The 19,104-nt window shown below is 33.7% G+C and overlaps 1 protein-coding gene across 1 annotated transcript; it reads right to left on the minus strand.

Annotated features, from left to right (window-relative positions):
• Window positions 1–924: 924 nt before the first annotated feature.
• LOC120208588 lies at window positions 925–5,264 on the minus strand. The gene is made up of 10 exons (XM_039207816.1): window positions 5,162–5,264; window positions 4,082–4,310; window positions 3,843–4,000; window positions 3,583–3,728; window positions 3,091–3,153; window positions 2,904–2,996; window positions 2,515–2,676; window positions 2,095–2,186; window positions 1,653–1,846; window positions 925–1,545 (listed from the first exon to the last, which is right to left on the minus strand). Exons 1-10 carry the CDS (start codon window positions 5,250–5,252, stop codon window positions 1,265–1,267), a joined length of 1,509 nt encoding a protein of 502 aa, XP_039063747.1. The 5' UTR covers window positions 5,253–5,264; the 3' UTR covers window positions 925–1,264.
• Between the last annotated feature and the right edge of the window lie 13,840 nt (window positions 5,265–19,104).

The following is a 19,104-nucleotide window of genomic DNA, read 5'->3' on the forward strand; positions in this document are numbered from 1 at the left end:
ATGGTCTTAATCCCAAAATAATTCTCAACCACCCCAATTTTTCAAATTTTATCTCAGTTGTATTATTTCTCTAGTTTTGTCTTATAATTTACCATAAACTTTAATAATATTCAGATTCAATGATTTGAATTTTACCATGCTAATATGTGTTCACAAATACTCCATTTCGTTTCATTAAATTTGTATCTTATTGTTTTTTTAAAAGTCAATTTTTTTAAATTTTAACCATGATTATTTTAAATATTTTAAATAATTAAATTTTAAATTTGTATCTTATTTTGAATTTTTTAATTTTTTTTATATTTTTATTAATAACAAATTTTAAATAATAATAATATTCAGATTCAATGATTTGAATTTTACAATGCTAATATGTGTTCACAAATACTCCATTTCGTTTCATTAAATTTGTATCTTATTGATTTTTTAAAAGTCAATTTTTTTAAATTTTAACCATGATTATTTTAAATATTTTAAATAATTAAATTTTAAATTTGTATATTATTTTGAATTTTTTAATTTTTTTTTATATTTTTATTAATAACAAATTTTAAATAATAATGAGTCAAAAGTTAAGAAAAGTGATAAAAATTTAATAAATAATAAATTTAATAGAACGGACGGAGTATAAATTATTACGATTCTCCGCCTAATTATTTAAATAGATATTATTTGATTAGGAGAAAACCATATATAGTCGCCGACTAAAGAATATAAACATCTCAAATACGAAAACAAGATTAAGAAAAAAAAATTATCATCAATTAATTAATTTCACTAAATCAGACATTAAATTCCTTAAATAATATTTAAAAATTTAAATTATAATATTATAAATAAAATAAATTAGATTAGAAAGATATTATTTTACAATACTTAATTTGAATTAATCATTGGATAATTAAACAAAAGGAAATTAATAAATCAAAGGAAAAAATAACTTCATTCATTTCTCAGCGTCATCTATATACATTATGCAGAAAATCGTACTGGTTTTCTGCCACCGATCAAATGGTTAGAGAAAATTTCCCACCAATTTACTTGTAAAAGCACAACAGTTTATCTGCCTTACTCCGACCCTTCATTTTCATTTAAGTATTTGCAAGTATCCTGTTCGACACATATCCGAATATGATTATCGGGATCTGAATCGAATCCGAGTAACATAACCGAATCTGATTCCTAAATCTGGGGCTAAATTTCCAAAGATGACCTTTTTCATGCAAGAGTTTCAGTAGTTACTATCAATTATCTACCTCGGCTGCTACAAGTTAAATAATCTGAACCCGCCCGAGCTCCGCTCCTCTTCATAATCGGATGAACACGATTTGCTTCCAACTGATTCTTCTGAACTTTCACATGGAAGGAGTTTTATCCTGTCAGCATGTTCAATCATCCAATCTGTGAATTCTGGGGTCGCTGTCAATTCTGCCATGGCATCCCGGGTGGATTCGCGACTGAAATCTTCCCATTCTTGTTTCGTGAATTTCTTCCGATTACGTGTCTTGTGAAAGGTAGAATAGTACTCTCGATCATTCATACCACCTAAAACGTTAAAAGGAAACAAACCAGCCGATGATATTAACCCGAAGCAAGGAAGAAAAATAAAATGGTGCTCCAAGAAAACTGTGCTATTACGAACTGTGAAATACCTTGAAAAGCAAAAGTACCTCTTGCAGGAAATCTAGTCCATGCCAGTGAAGTCGTCGGAGTATGTCTATTCCACATTTTTCTGTCAGAATACATTCTCGGAGCCCTATTAAAAAATTCGGCACGACCTTGGTTTATCATTCCCTGCCTCGACCGGTGCACCCAAGGACTCCTGTCCCAAGAATGTGGTTGGTGCCTACATAAGCCATAATGCCAAATTCATGGTTCAAATAAATCAAGGCTATAAATGGAAACCACGATTTACAATCATTTGTTGAATTTAGCTTTCGATCAGACGAAGTTTGTGATAACGAATATCGAACCGAAATCAGGGGCAGTCTTATTATGTGACTAGTTAGTGGAATGAATTCATTTTGCACAACAAAGACATTAACAAACATAGACTAACAAATGAAAAGAACAAGGGAATCAAGTTTAACTTACAAATGACTTTTCCTTCTTGTTGATGTAATAAAAAAACAAATAGCAGAAGAAGAAACCAATGCCGCCAGCGCCAGCCAAGTATCAAGAGTGCTCTGGAAAGAGTAGAAAAGGGGTGAAAGATAGGAAAAATAAACTTAAGATATCCTTTTTAAAAGAAAGTGTTAAGTTTGCCAGCTATGTTGCTCAGACTCCATTTTTTTCTATATCCATCCATGTTTGCACCCATGTCCGATACATATTTTGTACACAATACGGGGATATGACCCTACAAGGATCCTCAAAATACATGGAAAAAGTTAAACAGCAGCCCTCTCATGGATTTCAGAAGCTACAGCCGGACTTTAAGGATGTTTCAAATAAAGAAGAGAAAACTTGCTACATAATCTAGTAATACAGCCACAGTTAGTAGTAGAAGCACACCTGGAAAATAAGCGCAGATGCAATGATGCGCATGGCCCATTTTACAAACTCGGCAACACCAACATCTACGATTCCATCTTTCGAGATCACAAATTTTCTTACCATCCAGTACCCTAATGCAGCTCCCGAGAGGAAAATTCCAACCAATACAAATATGGCAACCTGTAACAAAAATAAGCAAAAATAAATTACTTGGTTCCCTTAAAAACATCACTTCCTTTTAAAGACAAACGGGTCACAACTACAAATAAGTCATTAGAAAATAAATCATATGCACATAAGTCGGGGACGATAAAAGGAACCATATTAAATATCATTTGCTGAAAATATTAACTCCAGTGAGGGGAAAGGACAAAGGAGGGAGATCTGATGGACAGTTGTTAACTTACTGGATTGTGCATATCTTCACTGAGGCCAAAATTGATAAGAATTGAATTTACCAACCCAGACAATTGATGTAAAAGAAAAGATCCAGCTCCAAGCTGAAAAATTAATGTAACAGTGAGTACATTGGCTGCCAACCCAAAGTAGATGAAACATTAATTAACCTATAAATAAATGAAAATAAAGACTCGCCACTGGGACATATATGCTAAGATAGAAGATATTTGTCCTTCCTGCAGGCAAAAGTTTCATTCCCTGCATGGAAAAAGAAAATCCACAGTTAAAAGCTGAAGCTAAGACGGTATTGGCATAAATTCAGCATAAATCTTAAGGATAGAAATAACTAGTAGATTCCCAAGTCATCCAGTCATCATATGGGAGCCGATGAACATCTAATGAGACATCAAAAATCGATTGATTTAAGTTTGAGCTATATTTAAGAAGTCAAACAGACAGGTTTCAGTTACAAAGTTGTATAGAACTGGAACTTCAATACAGATCATGTTCTTCAAAATACATGGAAAACAAATCACTATCTTCCAGCAGTCAACAGAGTAAGGTACTTTAAATTTATAAGATATAAATGATAGCATTTAGATTTGGAACAAAAATGTGGAAGCAAAAATGAGGGCTATTTTAAAAGAAACGAAGGCAGTAGGAATTTGTGGAGGAACACCAGGATACCTGAAAGAGAAGAATCAAAATGACAAGAATAACGCCAATAGCCATTGAACTGCTGTAATAAAAAGGAACCCACTTGCTGACAATTGGTGCCAACAGCAACAAAACAAATCCTAAAGCTAAAAAAACAAGCCGCCATCGCTGAATACCTACAAAAAAGATAACAAATCAAGGTTGAAAATAAAGTTCAATTTCAATGAACTAACAATCACAAGCAAAAGAAAATTTCTTTTAAAAGAAATGCAAATAACGTATAATCATACCTTCTTCAACAGTAACCGTGATAGAGCCAGACACATCACCTAGAAACTTCACATCTACAAATCTATCGTCATAAGGCGACATGACAACGTTCCATATACCATTTTCCACCGACCTCCAATTTTCATGCTCACACTGGCATAATCCAAGTGAAGCATTCCTGCAAGACTTTTTCAAAGGTGACAACAAACTTCTGAAGTAATCTCATGCAGCACAAGTGTAGATTGAGAGCAAAACTTACCGATGAAAGCAAACTTGTATTTTTCTGTGTAGTCTTTCTGGTATTAAGACAGATGGAGCCAAAGTAACCCGAACAGAATCGGCATAACTCCTAAGTTTCAATCTTGAGTGACCAGAAAGTTGAACTCGGTCACATAATATAACATCTTTTGAACTACGGACAGATGAATGCCCGTAAAGGGGAGTAGGGTAGACATCTAATGCTGCAGTTGTACTTCCCAAGTCAATTCCTGCAATTTTAAAACCTCTGAAAAAAACCATGATGAAGTATGGCTACGGTGCAAGAGAAAACTAAAAGACATCCATCAAGTTACTGGCATAATCCCACTTCACCTCCGATTCAAAAATTACATAGTATACTTTCTATAGGATATAACTAAATGATACATTGATAGAGCTCAGTTTTAAAATTAAAGAGATAACAAATCATCAAGTCAATATTCAATCCAAACATTTACTTAAACACTAAAAATTCCCCTCATAGCTATAAAGACCTCCAAGTACCTAATGCCTAATGCATGGCACATCTCATCTTCGAAATTTATAATAAAAAAAAACTTTTAGCTGTAAATTTTCGGAGGACGGCCTAAAGAAACCTGTGGGAAACTGATTATCACTTATAAGAGATGAGAATATAAGTCAATAACAAGATTTCTACGAAGCAAATGATACCGTAAAAATGTAAACCATACTATGGTTAGGCCTCTTCTAGGATTTAGTCTTACCTTTTACCAGCATTTGAAGTACATATTTTAAAGCTAATATAATTACAGTTTGGAGTTGACAAAATAAACCCACTTTATATTTTAAACCATAAATTCCAGATTCACTTCTCTCAAGAAGCCAAGCATATATTCTTATTGATCCGTACATTTTCTTCTGAAACAAATAAATTGAAGCAGAATCGATTCAGGGTTCTAAACCAAATAGAAGAACAACGAGAAAACCCCAAAACTGAATTCGCTAATCCCTTTTCTCATTTTCCCTAATTTTCCTCTGAGACAAAATGGTACTAACCATATGAAAAACACAAAGTTGAAATCCCATGAGAAAAAAGAAGGAAATCATAAGAAAGTTATACCTTTAAATTTAGTGGTGGCCTGAGAAGCACATGATAAGAAGAAAAAATAATATAAACTGAAGCAGAAGAGGATAAAAGAAGAGGAAGCCATTGTCGACAGCCCTCTTCCACCTCTCGCTCGCTCGCTCGCTCTGTGTAATTTGTTAAATAGAAATTTTTTATTATTATTAATAATAAACAAAATTATGGAGTAATGTTTTGTAAAAAAATAATAATCGCATATTACTATAATATAATTAATTTAATTTCTATATAATTGGTCTGATAATGTGTTTAGGAAACGGCCACACCAATGATAATTACATCAATAATAATCAAAATAGTATCCTACATAGTTTAAATTAGGGAAATATTAAAAACATAATTAATTAGGAAAATAAGATATATTAAAGATTGTTTAGGAAATAGAGTTTTTTGAACAATAAATTAATGAAATTGAAGAAATACACCTAGTTAATATAATACTAAAATCTAACATAAATAACTAAATTTTTTATCAAGGGTGTAACTTCTTAGGTTGGAGAAAAGAATTTTTGGGTTGGACGGGTTGCAATTGAAAACGTTACATTCTTCATAATATTTTTAGTTGTAAGTCTAAAAATTTCGCAATATAACTTTTCGGTTGTAACCGAAATATTACAAACTTATAAAACTTTTAGTTTGAAATTATCTTTAATTAACCTTAAATTAAGTTGTTGTGCCGTAAAAATACCCATAAAATTATCATGTTGGCTGAGAAACTATAAAATCATCGTATGTTGATGAATTTTTTTGAATTCTTTTTAGAAAAAAGTCGTTAGTTATTAGTAACTTTAAAAGGCATCTTCAACTAACGATATTTTCATGTAATGCATGTATTTTAATTGGATAGACATTTGAATAAATTTGAATGGAGTATTATTGATTGATCGAGTAATATATCTAACACAATAAATAACACATCTGAGTAATGAATTCATTCCAATCCTCTTTCACCAAATAGACTTCATCTGTCATCGCTCTAAACTCATATAGGTAAATATTTAACATCGTCTATAGATTAAAGCATTCATTAATATATTCGTATGAATCAACATTAACATTACTAAGTGTTGTAATTACATGAGCTTAAGGGTACAGAAGTGTCTGAAATCAACCATAATTACACCATCTATTATGAAGGTTGACTCGATATGTTATAGCATGCATACTTTCGTATGGATGCTAATTAACTCATCGACTTGAAAAAAATCAAAATAATTTAACCTATACCTATGAATGAACATTGACGTTGTCATTGCATTATTTCTTTTTCATTTCCTTAATGATCGTTGGAGTCCATCGCTGACCATAATTCATTATAGGTTTTATGCCCTCCCCAACTGCATACCAAACATTACTCAACTTGTAATGTGTCTCTCTCACCACACTTGTTATTAAGAGATGATGTGTCCCTTTTAACACTGAATTTATGATCTCTGCAAAGTTGATTGCCATATGATTGTAGAGCCAACTTTCATCATTTGATTGTGTCCATCTTTCCTTGTCGATGTATATATTTAGCCCGGCTCCAAATATTATTACCACAAACTTTGAGATCGTCTAACCTTGAGTCTTGATGTAATTCATATCCTGTTTCAAAAGATGAAGTTAATACTAGAGAAAACCATGACAATTAAATGGATAAGTAAGTATAATTAAATATCATAAATTAAAATTTATTCATGTTTAAAATTTCATAGCAAATCTTTTGGTTATAATATGTCACTATATAAAAGATGCAAAGTACGAAATATACATGCGAAGACATCCAATGACTTTTTGATTGTTCAATTCCTAATAGGATGCCACCAGCTCTATTAAATATCAGGCAAATTTTATCTTCTAGAAGCTATTTCGACCTTAACAATGACAAATATAATTGGAAAAATATTTTGATCATCATCCTATGTATTGTAAGTAATAACATTTACTTATATTTCTTGTAAAAAATTATTGTAATCCCCTAGACCCGGCCTAGACGTTATGTCCAAATCTAGGCGGTTACATATCTTATTCAGATTTTTTTTTTCATATTTAAGATAACTTTCAAATCCATATACAATATAATATGAAATTAGTCATAAGAAAAGTTCATACGATAAACGTCCATATATCAATATACATGTATCAGAAAAACCGTATAAAACATATACATAGCAGAATACCGGTAGTACAAATATATCGAGATGGAAGCAAAAACAAGTGTCACCAAAGTATAACAAAAAGGTATATAGAATGAGCTAAAAAGCCCAATGTGCTCCTTACGGTGCATAAAAACATACAGATGAAATATTTTAGTAAAATCAATTTATAAAACATGTTTTAAAAATATGAACACTACCCCCATCCGATCACTAGAATGTGTAGGTTTCCCAGAACCATACACCCATATGTACACCCGGTAAGGGCCTTATACACATAGCATAAGGATCAACGGCAAGGACTTGCCCTGAGCAGAAAGCCGAGGATCATGCGATAAGGACTTACAAGTCATAGACTAGGCCTGAGATACTTCCTCCAATAATACCCCCAATGACAGTAATAAACATGTATGTATTCGAGTGAAAGCGATAGTTTAATTTTGTAAAACATGAAAATATTCTAGACTCAGAAATCAGATACAGAAATACATAACTCAGAGATCATATAAGAAATGTACAGTAAAATAGATATCAGATAAATAGTATTCAGAAAATCAGGTATCACGTCGTAAAAATATTCAGTATTATCGGAAATCTAAAATAGTTCATATGAATAGTTTAAAACAATAATGTAACACCATTAGGAAACACACATGTATCGGTCTGAGTAGTCTGATAAGAAAGCCTATTACAAAGTCTGTCGATCACGATCAACGACAGCGCTAGATCCTACGAATCGAAAAATCCATATCGGAATCCTAATATGAATAATACTAATAATAATCTCTATTTAAACAATTAACAAATACCTACAAGTAACTCTCGAGGAATTTGAATCGTGCGGATCTGACGGATGGGAAGCACCAAATCAAATCGACCCTCAGTCGGGTGAAACACAAGTATCTTCATAAAAATATATTCTCGAATCAATTCCATAATCAAATCTCAAATAAATAAGCAAAAAAGTTAAAAATACTAAGCATTTTTATATTAACGAGCTAGACTCGGGGCTTTCGGGTCAGAATTTGACAAAAAGGATTATGGAATCGGACTCAGGAAGTCGAGAAACGTCAAGATGGAGTTTTTCGGAAAAACAGTTAACGGTCAACGCTTGACCGGTTCGGTTCAGGTCGGGTCGGGTAGGAGGGTCAGATCAGATCAATCACGGGTTGGGTCGGGTCATTATCAAGAAGTCCACCAGGCAGTGAAACTTCCCCACGCGTAGGGGCAGCGTGTGGGGGCACGTGTAGAGCTTTTGGGGGTCGAAAAAATTATGAAAAAAATATTATGTACTTTTTAAGGAGTTTTGAGACACTTTCCAAGCTCAGTTCACAACGTTGAACGACAAAGAGCTTGATTTCAAAACTTCGAAAACTGTATCTTCATCACCCCCTCACAAGCCGGTGATAACGGAGACATGGTGGACACCGGTGGATTCAGGACGACGAAAGGAACACGATGGTGCGGGAGGTGTCGAAAACGAAATAACAATCAACGACGATTGAAGTTTCTTTGCTAAAAGAAAAAAGTTTGAAGAGAGAGAAAATTGAGTTTCCAAATGAGAAAGTTTTTTAGATTTGGGGGTTATATAGTCCCTAAAAAATGGTAAAATTACACTCTAGGTCCTCTAATTTTTTATATTTTCTGAATTTAGATTTGAATTTAATCAAAATTTTACTTTCCCCGAATTTAGTTAAAATTTCAATTTAGTCCTCGAAAGAATTTTAAGAAAGTTTTTAGGCCCTAATTTAGGGTGTAACAACTCTCACCCTTAAAAGAAATTTCATCCTCAAAATTTACCTGATGGAAATAGATGTGGAAACTGAGCCTTCATCGACTCCAATGTCTCCCAAGTAGCTTCTGAGGGGCCACAGTTACTACATTGAACTTTGACCATCGAAATATGCCTATTCCGAAGAATTCTCATATCTCAATCTAAAATCTGAACGGGCTCCTCATAAGACAAAATAGGCTTCAACTCTACCTCCTCAATCTGAATGATGTGACCTGGATCTAGATGATATCGCCTCAACATGGATACATGAAAAACATCATGAATACGACTGAGCTGGGGAGGCAACTCAAGCTGATAAGTAACATGTCCGACTTTCTTCAGAATACGATATGACCCAATAAATCTCAAGCTCAATTTACCCTTATGTCTAAATCTCAACACTTTCTTTCATGGAGATAGTTTCAAAAAGACCTGATCCCCAACCTCAAACTCGATATCCTTTCATCGCTGATCTACATAAGATTTCTGCCTATCAAACTTGATATCCCAACTACCACGAAAGTCAATCACACAACCCCGTAGCATATCCTTCAACACCTCAATCACTCACTCAGATTGACCATCAGTCTACGGGTGAAAAGATGTACTGAAATTCAAACGAGTACCCAGAGCCTCGTGTAAAGCTTTCCAGAACCTAGAAGTAAACTTAGGATCTCGGTCAGAGATGATGGACAATGGAACTCCTTGGAGTCTAACGATCTCAGAGATATAAAATTTAACCAACTTGTATAAAGAATAATTAACCCGAACATGAATAAAATGAGCTGACTTGGTGAGTCCATCTACAACCACCCAAACAGAATCCTTTTTGGAAGGAGTCAGAGGAAGATTAGAAACGAAGTCCATTGTAATATACTCACACTTCTACTTAGGAATCTTAATAGACAAAAACAAACTCGACGGATATTGGTGCTCTGCATTAACCAGTTGACAAGTCAGATACCTCGCCACAAAATCTGAAATATCACTATTCATGCCACTCCAAAAGTATCGCTCATTGAGATTCTTGTATATTTTGTCCCCATCAAGATGCATGGTATAAGGACTACTATGAGCCTCCTAAAGAATAACCCATCTTAACTCATCATCTTTAGGGACGCAGTAACGACCATGAAAGCACAGAATGTCATCCTGATCAAAAATATACTCTGAACTCGTTCCTTGCTCAACCTGCCCAATTATGAGAAGTAAGGAGCTATCTAGGAGTTGTTTAGCCTTAATCTCCTTGGCCAAAGTGGGTTTAACTTGTAACTCTTCTAATAGGTTGTCATCATCAAACAAACTCAAACTGGCAAACAAGGCTATCAGATTGGATATCACCTTACGACTTAATGTGTCAGCCACCATATTAGCCTTCCCTGTATGATACTCTATCTCACATTCATAGTCCTTTAGACGCTCCAACTAGAGACACTGTCTCAAATTCAACTCTTTCTGAGTAAGCAGATACTTTAGACTCTTATGATCGGTATAGATATAACACTTTTCTATGTAGAAATAGTGTCTTCAGATCTTCAAAGCAAAAACCACGACAGCTAACTCCAGATCATGAGTGTGATAGTTGCACTCATGCGACTTTAACTGACGTGACGCATAAGTGACAATCTTCTTATCTTGTATCAAACGACATCCTAATCTAAAGTGAAAAACATCAATGTAGACAAAAAATTTTTTACTAGACTCAAGCTGAATCAACACTAAGGCCTGAGTCAAAATAGTCTTTTGGTTTCTCAAAGCTAGCTTGTTGGTCCTCATATCAGACAAATGGAAAATCTTTCCTTAATAGTTCGTTAGAGGAGCTGCAGTAATGGAGAACCCCTCAATGAAACGACGGTAATAACCAGCTAAACCCAATAAACTACGGATTTATGAAACATTCTTGAGTTGCTTCTAGTTCAGAATAGCCTTCACTATACTCGGATCCACTCGGATACCCTCAGCAGAAACGATATGCCCAAGAAAAACCACTTCTCTAAGCCATAACTCACACTTGCTCAACTTGGCGTATAACTTATTTTCCCTCAGAGTCTACAGAAAAATCTTTAAATTCTCATCATGTTCTGCTTCAGTTTGAGAATACACCAGTATGTTATCGATGAACACAACTACAAATTGGTCCAAGTAAGGTCAAAACACCTGATTCATCAGATCCATCAAAGTAGTAGGGGCATTAGTTAACCTGAATAGCATCACTAAAAACTCGTAATGCCCATATCGAGTACGGAAAGTAGCTTTTTGGGATATCAAAATCCTTCACCTTGAGTCGGTAATAACCAGACCTCAAGTCTATCTTTAAAAAGATAGAAGCCCCTCGAAATTGGTTAAACAGATCATCGATCCTGGGTAGAGGATATTTGTTTTTAACCGTGAGCTTGTTCAGTTTCCTATAATCAATACAGAGTCTCAATGTCCCATCTTTCTTCTTGACAAAGAGAACTGGGGCTCCCCATTGTGAACACTAGGTCGAATGAATCCCCTATCCAACAACTCCTAGAGTTGGACTTTTAGTTCCTTAAGCTCATTTGGGGCAATACGTTAAGAAGCCATTAAAACCGGGGTATAACCAGAATAGACTTCAATCTCAAACTCAACTTCTCTATCTGACAGCAATCCAGACAACTCTTCAAGAAAAATATCGAGAAATTCCTTAACAATTCGGATGCCTTCAATGTTAGATCGAGAGCTCTTAGTATCCATAATATAAGAAAGAAACGCCTCAGTACCTTTCATGATCATCCTCTCAGCTACCAAAGCAGACATAATATTCGTCAGGAATCCAAGATGTTCCCCGATCATCACAATCTTTCGGTTATCTGGAGTATTTATAACAGCTATTTTGGTTTCACAATCGAGATTAACTCGATTCTTGCTCGACCAATCCATGTCAAGAATCAAGTCAAACTCTTCTAAAGGTAACTCCATCAGGTCAACCAGAAAGATCTCCCCATGGATCTCTATAAGACACCCTCTAAAAATACTTTCTAACTCTATCATCTAACATATGGGACTATGAACTGTCACTAAACTCTTAGTATTCTCAACCGGGATATTAAGACCTTCAGATTAGAATGCGACACTTAGGGAATGGGTAGAACCATTATCAAATAATGCAAAGTAGGGAATTGAATGATAACAGTACCTGCGATCACATCAGGCTCATTGCGGTCCTATCGACATCTAGCAGCGTAAACCAATGCAGGTTATCAGGCCTCATATCTGGCTGGAACCCTACTCTGAGAAGCTCGACCTTTACCAGTCGATGTGCTCTCCTGATTACGACCTCATGCTGGAGTCTAAATTGTACTCTGAGTACGAGTTGGTTCTAAACTATAGAAGCTGGTGTCTGAACTATAGGAGATGGCTCTGGACAATCCCTCAGGAGATGGTTACCCGAACCACATCTAAAACAGGTACCCAACTTCTTCCTGTATTTACCAAAATGGCGTCTCCCACAGTGCTCACACGACGGCAAAGGCTGCAACCCAGAATGACCAAACTGAATAGAAGGCGTCACCACAGATCTGGCACTCACACTGTCTCTCTAAAAAACCTCACCCCTACCTCTCTTGTTGGGGCATGCAGAAGAGTCAACAGAACCAGAAGGCCTGTAATACCCCAAAAATTTAGATAATGACCAAAATGAAAATTTTGAAAGTTTGTTGGTCAAAGTAGAAAATTTGTTGAAAAGTTTAAGGACCTAATTGGAAATTTTCCCAAAAAGAATTTTATTCCATAAATGGATTTAGTTAGTGACAAAATTATAAATTTTTAAAGTTTGGTGACCAAAGTATAAACTTTGGAAAAGTTTAAGGATCAAAATGGTAATTTTAAAAGATAAAAATTGGCCCTGTAAATAAATATTTTATCTCAAGAATAATGTTTTTGTGGGAATCAAAATAATAATACGAGTTTTGTAATAAAAGTTATAAAGCAAGAAAATTGAGGAAAAATTCGGTAAATCAGTTCGAATAGAAAATTTAAGAAAAATCTGAAGGATGATGAATTAGACGGAAAATATTATTTTCACATTTTTTTAAATATTGGAAAATAATATAAATCTTGAGATTTAAGGTTTTAATTCCATGTTTAATTTGGACCGTTGGATTAAAGTAGCAAGATTGTATTTTTGGAAATAGGCAAGGGCAAATCGATAAACTAAGATCTTATTTGTTCATTTTTTACTTATGGGAGATGATAAGGTTGAGGTGACTTATTTTGGAAGATGATAAGGTTGAGGTGTCTTGGTTTAATGGTGATTATGAAATTTCATTAAGGGTAAATTGATATTTTCCTAATTTAATGAATTTAATATTCATTAAAGTTAAATTTAAGGTAGAAAACATGAATTTAATCTAAAGTTCCATGCCAAAAGTGTTCATCATCTTCTCAATTGCCGTGAGTTTCCTAAGGTAAGGAAATATATTTTTTTCCATTTTTAAGCCATTTCCTTTGGATTTCAAGTTATGACGTGAAATAAGAAAGTGATCTAGTCAAAAAACGCTATCTTTTGGTAACAATTATGCTTGCTCAACTTGCTTGATTTCAAAGTATTCGGCCATGGGTTAGTTGAGTGAGAAAAATTATGGAAAAATTATATAAGGGCTGGAAATGATGTAGGAGGTATTCTACAAGCCTTAGAAAAAAATTTGGGGACCATTATATAAATTTTGAAAAGTTGGGGGGACCAATTTGGTAATTTTGGAAAAGTTATGAATGGTTTTATACTTGTTTAATAGTTGATTTACTATGTTGTAAATTATTGTTTTGGAATTAAAATGAGTGTTTAGATGTGAAATATGACCATTTTTGAAGTTTGAAAAGATTGGTGATTTAAGTGCAACATTCGCATAGTTGGGGGGGTGCTTAAATGTAATTGTACCTTTGTAAAAGCACTTGAATGGTAATAATTTCAGTGCTGGAATTTTTGGTATTAAAAATTTAACTGATAAAATGGTGAAGGACCATTTTGTGAAAATTGGAAGAGTTGGTGCCAATGTTAATAGGAATGATTAAGTGTTAAGTATTTTGGTAGAAAATGAGTTTCAAGTAATTATGGATTTTGGTTTTGGGGAGTGTTTATGTTAGTACAATACTAATATATGTATTGTTATGAATTTGTGATTTGTACAGATCGTGATTGATTTGTGATCAAAGTAAGTCAAGTATAAAAGGGTTTAATGTGGATCGTAGTGAGGCACCTTTTTTGGGTATATAAAGTGTCAAGGTGAGTGCAATACATGCATGACATTGTACATAGATGTTTTATACATCATCAAGAAGACTTGTAATAAGTCTACCTTGTTTTATCAGCATGAGATTTTGACATGGATGTTATTTTGGGTATGAACTGCCCTAATGTTTAATACATGGTTATACTTTGCCATGGATGATTTAATTTATGACTAGATGCCCAAGTATGTTATTGAGGTTCATTGGTATTAATGACATGCTATAGAGTCTAGCAGCTGCAGAATTAAGTAGTACTTGAGTGTCAAATAAAGACACATAGTACAAGTCAGATAGGTAAAGCTCGACCTCAGCACTACGGTGCATTATTAGGTGAGCAAAGCTCGACCTCAGCATCATTGTGCAATATTTGACTCTTATACCAGGTTCCTCATGGATTGAGAATTATTGGCAATAGTTGTTGATAAAAATAATTTTTATTTATATCATATTGTTTTGATTTTGGCATTTTAAATAATATTAAATTCCATGTGTGATTTGTATTGCACTGTTTATTGTTTTTAATTGCCTCACTAAGTATATACTTAGCGTGTGATGATTTTCACGCGTAGGTAAAAAGCCAAGAGTAGAGTAAAGAGTACATAGCACTCGAAGCATCAAGGAATATACTACAATATCAGTAAGACATCCTATGATGTGATTTTGATTTAGTTAGTGGCATGTACTTATCAATATCCTAGTTGCTCTGTTTAACTATTTTGAAACTGGTTTGTAATGGATAAATTGAATCGTTTTATGTTATTTAAAATATGGATAATATGAAATAATATTATTATTTTAAGTATATGTATTCAATATACATATATATGTTTTAAATATCATATGATAGTTTTACTTGAGATAATATTTTTATATTACCAATTTCCAATTTGAGAAAAGAATTTTGTAAATCACCTTTGGAATTGGGAAATGTTTTTAGAAAATCATGTGACATCTACAATTTGCATGGGTATATTATACGGGTTTTAGGTGTTACATTTATGGGTATCATAGCTTTCGGTTTAGTCGTTTTTGGGCATAGAAAAAGTTTATATTAAGTTAAGAGTGTATACATGCCACTAGGATGTCAAAAGTTTTCTGATAGTCGTATATATACTGTGATGATGCTTATTAGGGAGTAAAGTTACTCTTTACTAATATAAGATGATTTTGACTATGTTCAGATGTCAAAAACTAAAGTCAAAGGTAAGAAAGTTGATAATGTTAAAAAGAAGGTCGAGAACGAAATCGACCCAAAAGAATCCGACTTGACTTCAGTATCACATACTAGAAGAGTTGAAGTTGTTAGGGATTTTCCTCTATTCTGTGGAAGAAATGCCCCAGCGTTCAATGAAGTTTATGTATTTGATGATTCTAGTAAAAAAATTTGAACGGCTTACAAGAGAAGTCGAATCAGATGAGGACCAAGAGGAGATTTCTGAATCTAGTGATGATTTTGAGGTTTCTTCAGGTAAGCTTAAATAAGTGAGAAATATTTAAGTTAAGCATTAAATTGTTTAAAGCATTGTTGATTTAAGTTAAAGGAAATAAGTAAGCGGTAAATATGTTGTTCGCTAAAAGTTTAAAGAAAGTTGAATTATTAGTGAATAAAATGATTATGAGTTTGATTGAGAATATATATTAAGTTTTATGGACTTGATAGAGTTGATTTGCGAAGGTAAATTTGAGAAAATGGATTGTCTACCCATTCCATGCTATAATGAATTATTGTTTAGATTGAGATTGATTCTTAGGAACTTGAAAAGTTTCAAGTTTGTAGTGAGAGGAAAAAGGGTAAATTTGCTTGATAGTGTAATTTTAGCATTAACTGCTATAAAGTTATTGATACAAATTGTCAAGTTTTCTTATTGAACAACGTGGACATTTAGACTTTCATTTGAGATGGAAAATGTTTCAAATGCTCAAGAATAAATTTTGTGGATATGGAAAAGTTATACATAATATCTTAAGAATGAATTAAGGAATTCTAAAGTAGAGATATTCAATTCGAATTGATAACAAGTGTTATTATGGAAAAAGACCTATGGGTCATGATGCATGTGTTAGTCGGACAAATAGTAAATGTTCGAAAAAGGTTTAGGAGCTTATGTTCCTGATGAATCTGATGGAATTATTATTTAACTAGTTTTAGATCATTTTGAGTAAGGATTGGTTATCTTTACACTAAGATGGTGTTGATGGTTGCAAGAAGTTATTAATTTAGAAAGATGTGGATAAATTGGAAATTTTAGTGATTGATGAAAAAGCATAATCATCACTAATTTGATATCTACAATGAGTATGATAAAATGAAGTAAAAAGGATGCATAGCTTTTCTAGATAAGGTAATAGATACTCAAGTATCTGAAGTAAGATCATATGGTATTCCCACAACGCAAGAATTTCCATATTAAATTGAGTTAAGAGAATAAAGGTTCAATAGCAAGAGTTGCTAGATCGAGGATTTGATGAACTGAGTATTTCAGTTTTACTTGGATTAGTTTATGGTTGTATTTATTGATGACATTCACATATACTCGAAGGCAAAAGTAGAGCATGATGCTCATCTTCGTATTGTGCTCGAGATATTTAAGGAGAAAAAAAATATATGACAAACTGTCAAAGTGTGAGTTTTGGCTGTCAGAAGTTGTTTTTCTTGGTCATGTGGTCTCGACAGAAGGTATAAGAGTTGATCCTAAAAAGGTTCAGGCAATAGTGGAATGAAAAACTCCAAAGAATGTTACAGAGGTTTGAAGTTTCTTACGACTTACTGGTTATTATCGAAGGTTTGTGAAAAAATATTCAATGATTGCTTCTCCTTTGACCAAGCTCTTGAGAAAGGATGTTTCATTTGCTCGGATTGAGAAATGTCAAGATAGTTTTGAAGCTCTAAAGAAGATTTTAACGGAAGCACCAGTGCTAGTACAACTGAAATCTGGCAAAGAGTATGTGGTGTATAGTGATGCATCTCATAATGGTGTGGGTTGTGTACTTATGAAAAAAGGTAAGGTGGTAGCCTATGCTTCTCAACAATTAAATATGCACGAGAGGAATTATCTCACTCATGATCTTGAGTTAGCAGCAATTGTTTTTGCTTTAAAAAATTGGTGTCATTATTTGTATGGTGAGCAATGTCACATCTACATGGATCATAAGAGTTTGAAGTATTTGTTAACTCAAAAATAGCTAAAACTTGAGACAAAGAAGATAGATAGAACTTTTAAAGGACTATGATTTGATCATTGATTATCATCCAGGGAAAGCAAATGTTGTAGTAGATGCACTTAGTCGGGAAACTTTTGCAACTTTGCGAGCTATAGATGTGCGACTATTGTTAAAAGAAAATGGTGCACTGTTGGCTGAATTAAAAATAAAGTCGATGCTTCTATATCGGATAATAGAGATACAAAGGAAAGACGAGAGATACTTGGAAAAGATTGCACTTGTAGAAAAATGTGAGACTAAAGACTTTGAAGTCAAGTCTGATGGATGTCTATATTACCTAGGAAGAATTTGCATTCCACATGATGATGAGATGAAGAAAGATATTCATTCTGAGGCATATTTTAGTCCGCTGACTATGCATCCAAGCACGAGCAAGATGTATCAGGATGTAAAGAATCGATTTTGTGGTCAGATATGAAAATAGCCATTTATGAGTTTGTTGCTATATGTCTGATGTGTCATCAAGTGAAAGTGGATCATCAAGTGCCTTCAAGATTATTGCAACCGATTTCTATTCCAGATAGGAAGTGGGAGAGAGTACTATGGATTTTGTTACAGGGCTACCTTTGATATCAAATAAGAAAGATTCCATTTGGCTGATAGTTGACCGGTTAATTAAGTTGGCACATTTCATTCTAGTGCGAGTGGACTATGCATTGGATAAATATGCAGATTTGTATATCAAGGAGATAGTTCAACTATATGGAGTGCCAGTATCAATCATATTCGATAGGGATCCAAGGTTTATTTCAAGATTTTGGAATTCTTTGCATAAAGCTTTGGGTACTCAATTGAATTTTAGTACGGTCTTTCATCCATAGACGGATGGTCAATCAGAGAGTAGTATTCATATATTGGAAGATATGCCAAGAGCATACGTGATTGAGTTCAAGGGGTCATGGGAAAAGTATTTGCCTTTAGCAGAATTTGCCTACAACAACAGCTATCAATCGAGCATCAAGATGGCTTCGTATAAATCTTTATATGGCAGAAAATGTCGAACACCATTAAATTGGTTCGAGTTAAAAGATCAAAATCTTGTTGGGATAGATTTATTGAAAGAGGTTGAAGATAAAGTGAAGATAATTCAAGATAATCTCAAGATGTCATATGATCGAAGAAGTGTTATACAGACTTGAAGCGAAAAGAGATTGAATTTCAAGAAGTCAATAATATTTTTCTTAAATTATCACATTGGAAAAAGATTTTTCACATTTTGGGTGCAAAGGAAAGCTAAGTCTAAGATTCATTGGACCTTATGAAATCTTAAAAAGAGTTGGTCCGATGACTTATCAGTTGGCATTACTTCTGGAGTTAGACAAAGTACACAATGTTTTTCATGTGTCGATGCTTAGAAAGTATCGATTGGATCCTTCACATGTCATTTAATCGGAGGAAATTGATATCCGACCAGATTTGACTTATGAAGAAGAACCAATACGAATTTTGGCTTGAGAAATCAAAGAACTGCGTAGCAAAACAACTCCTCTAGTTAAAGTTCTTTGGAAAAAGCATAAAGTCTTAAAATTCGAGGA

Source organism: Hibiscus syriacus, unplaced genomic scaffold (genome assembly GCF_006381635.1).
Source record: "Hibiscus syriacus cultivar Baekdansim isolate YM2019G1 unplaced genomic scaffold, ASM638163v2 tig00016637_pilon, whole genome shotgun sequence".
NCBI classification, from domain to species: Eukaryota; Viridiplantae; Streptophyta; class Magnoliopsida; order Malvales; family Malvaceae; genus Hibiscus; species Hibiscus syriacus.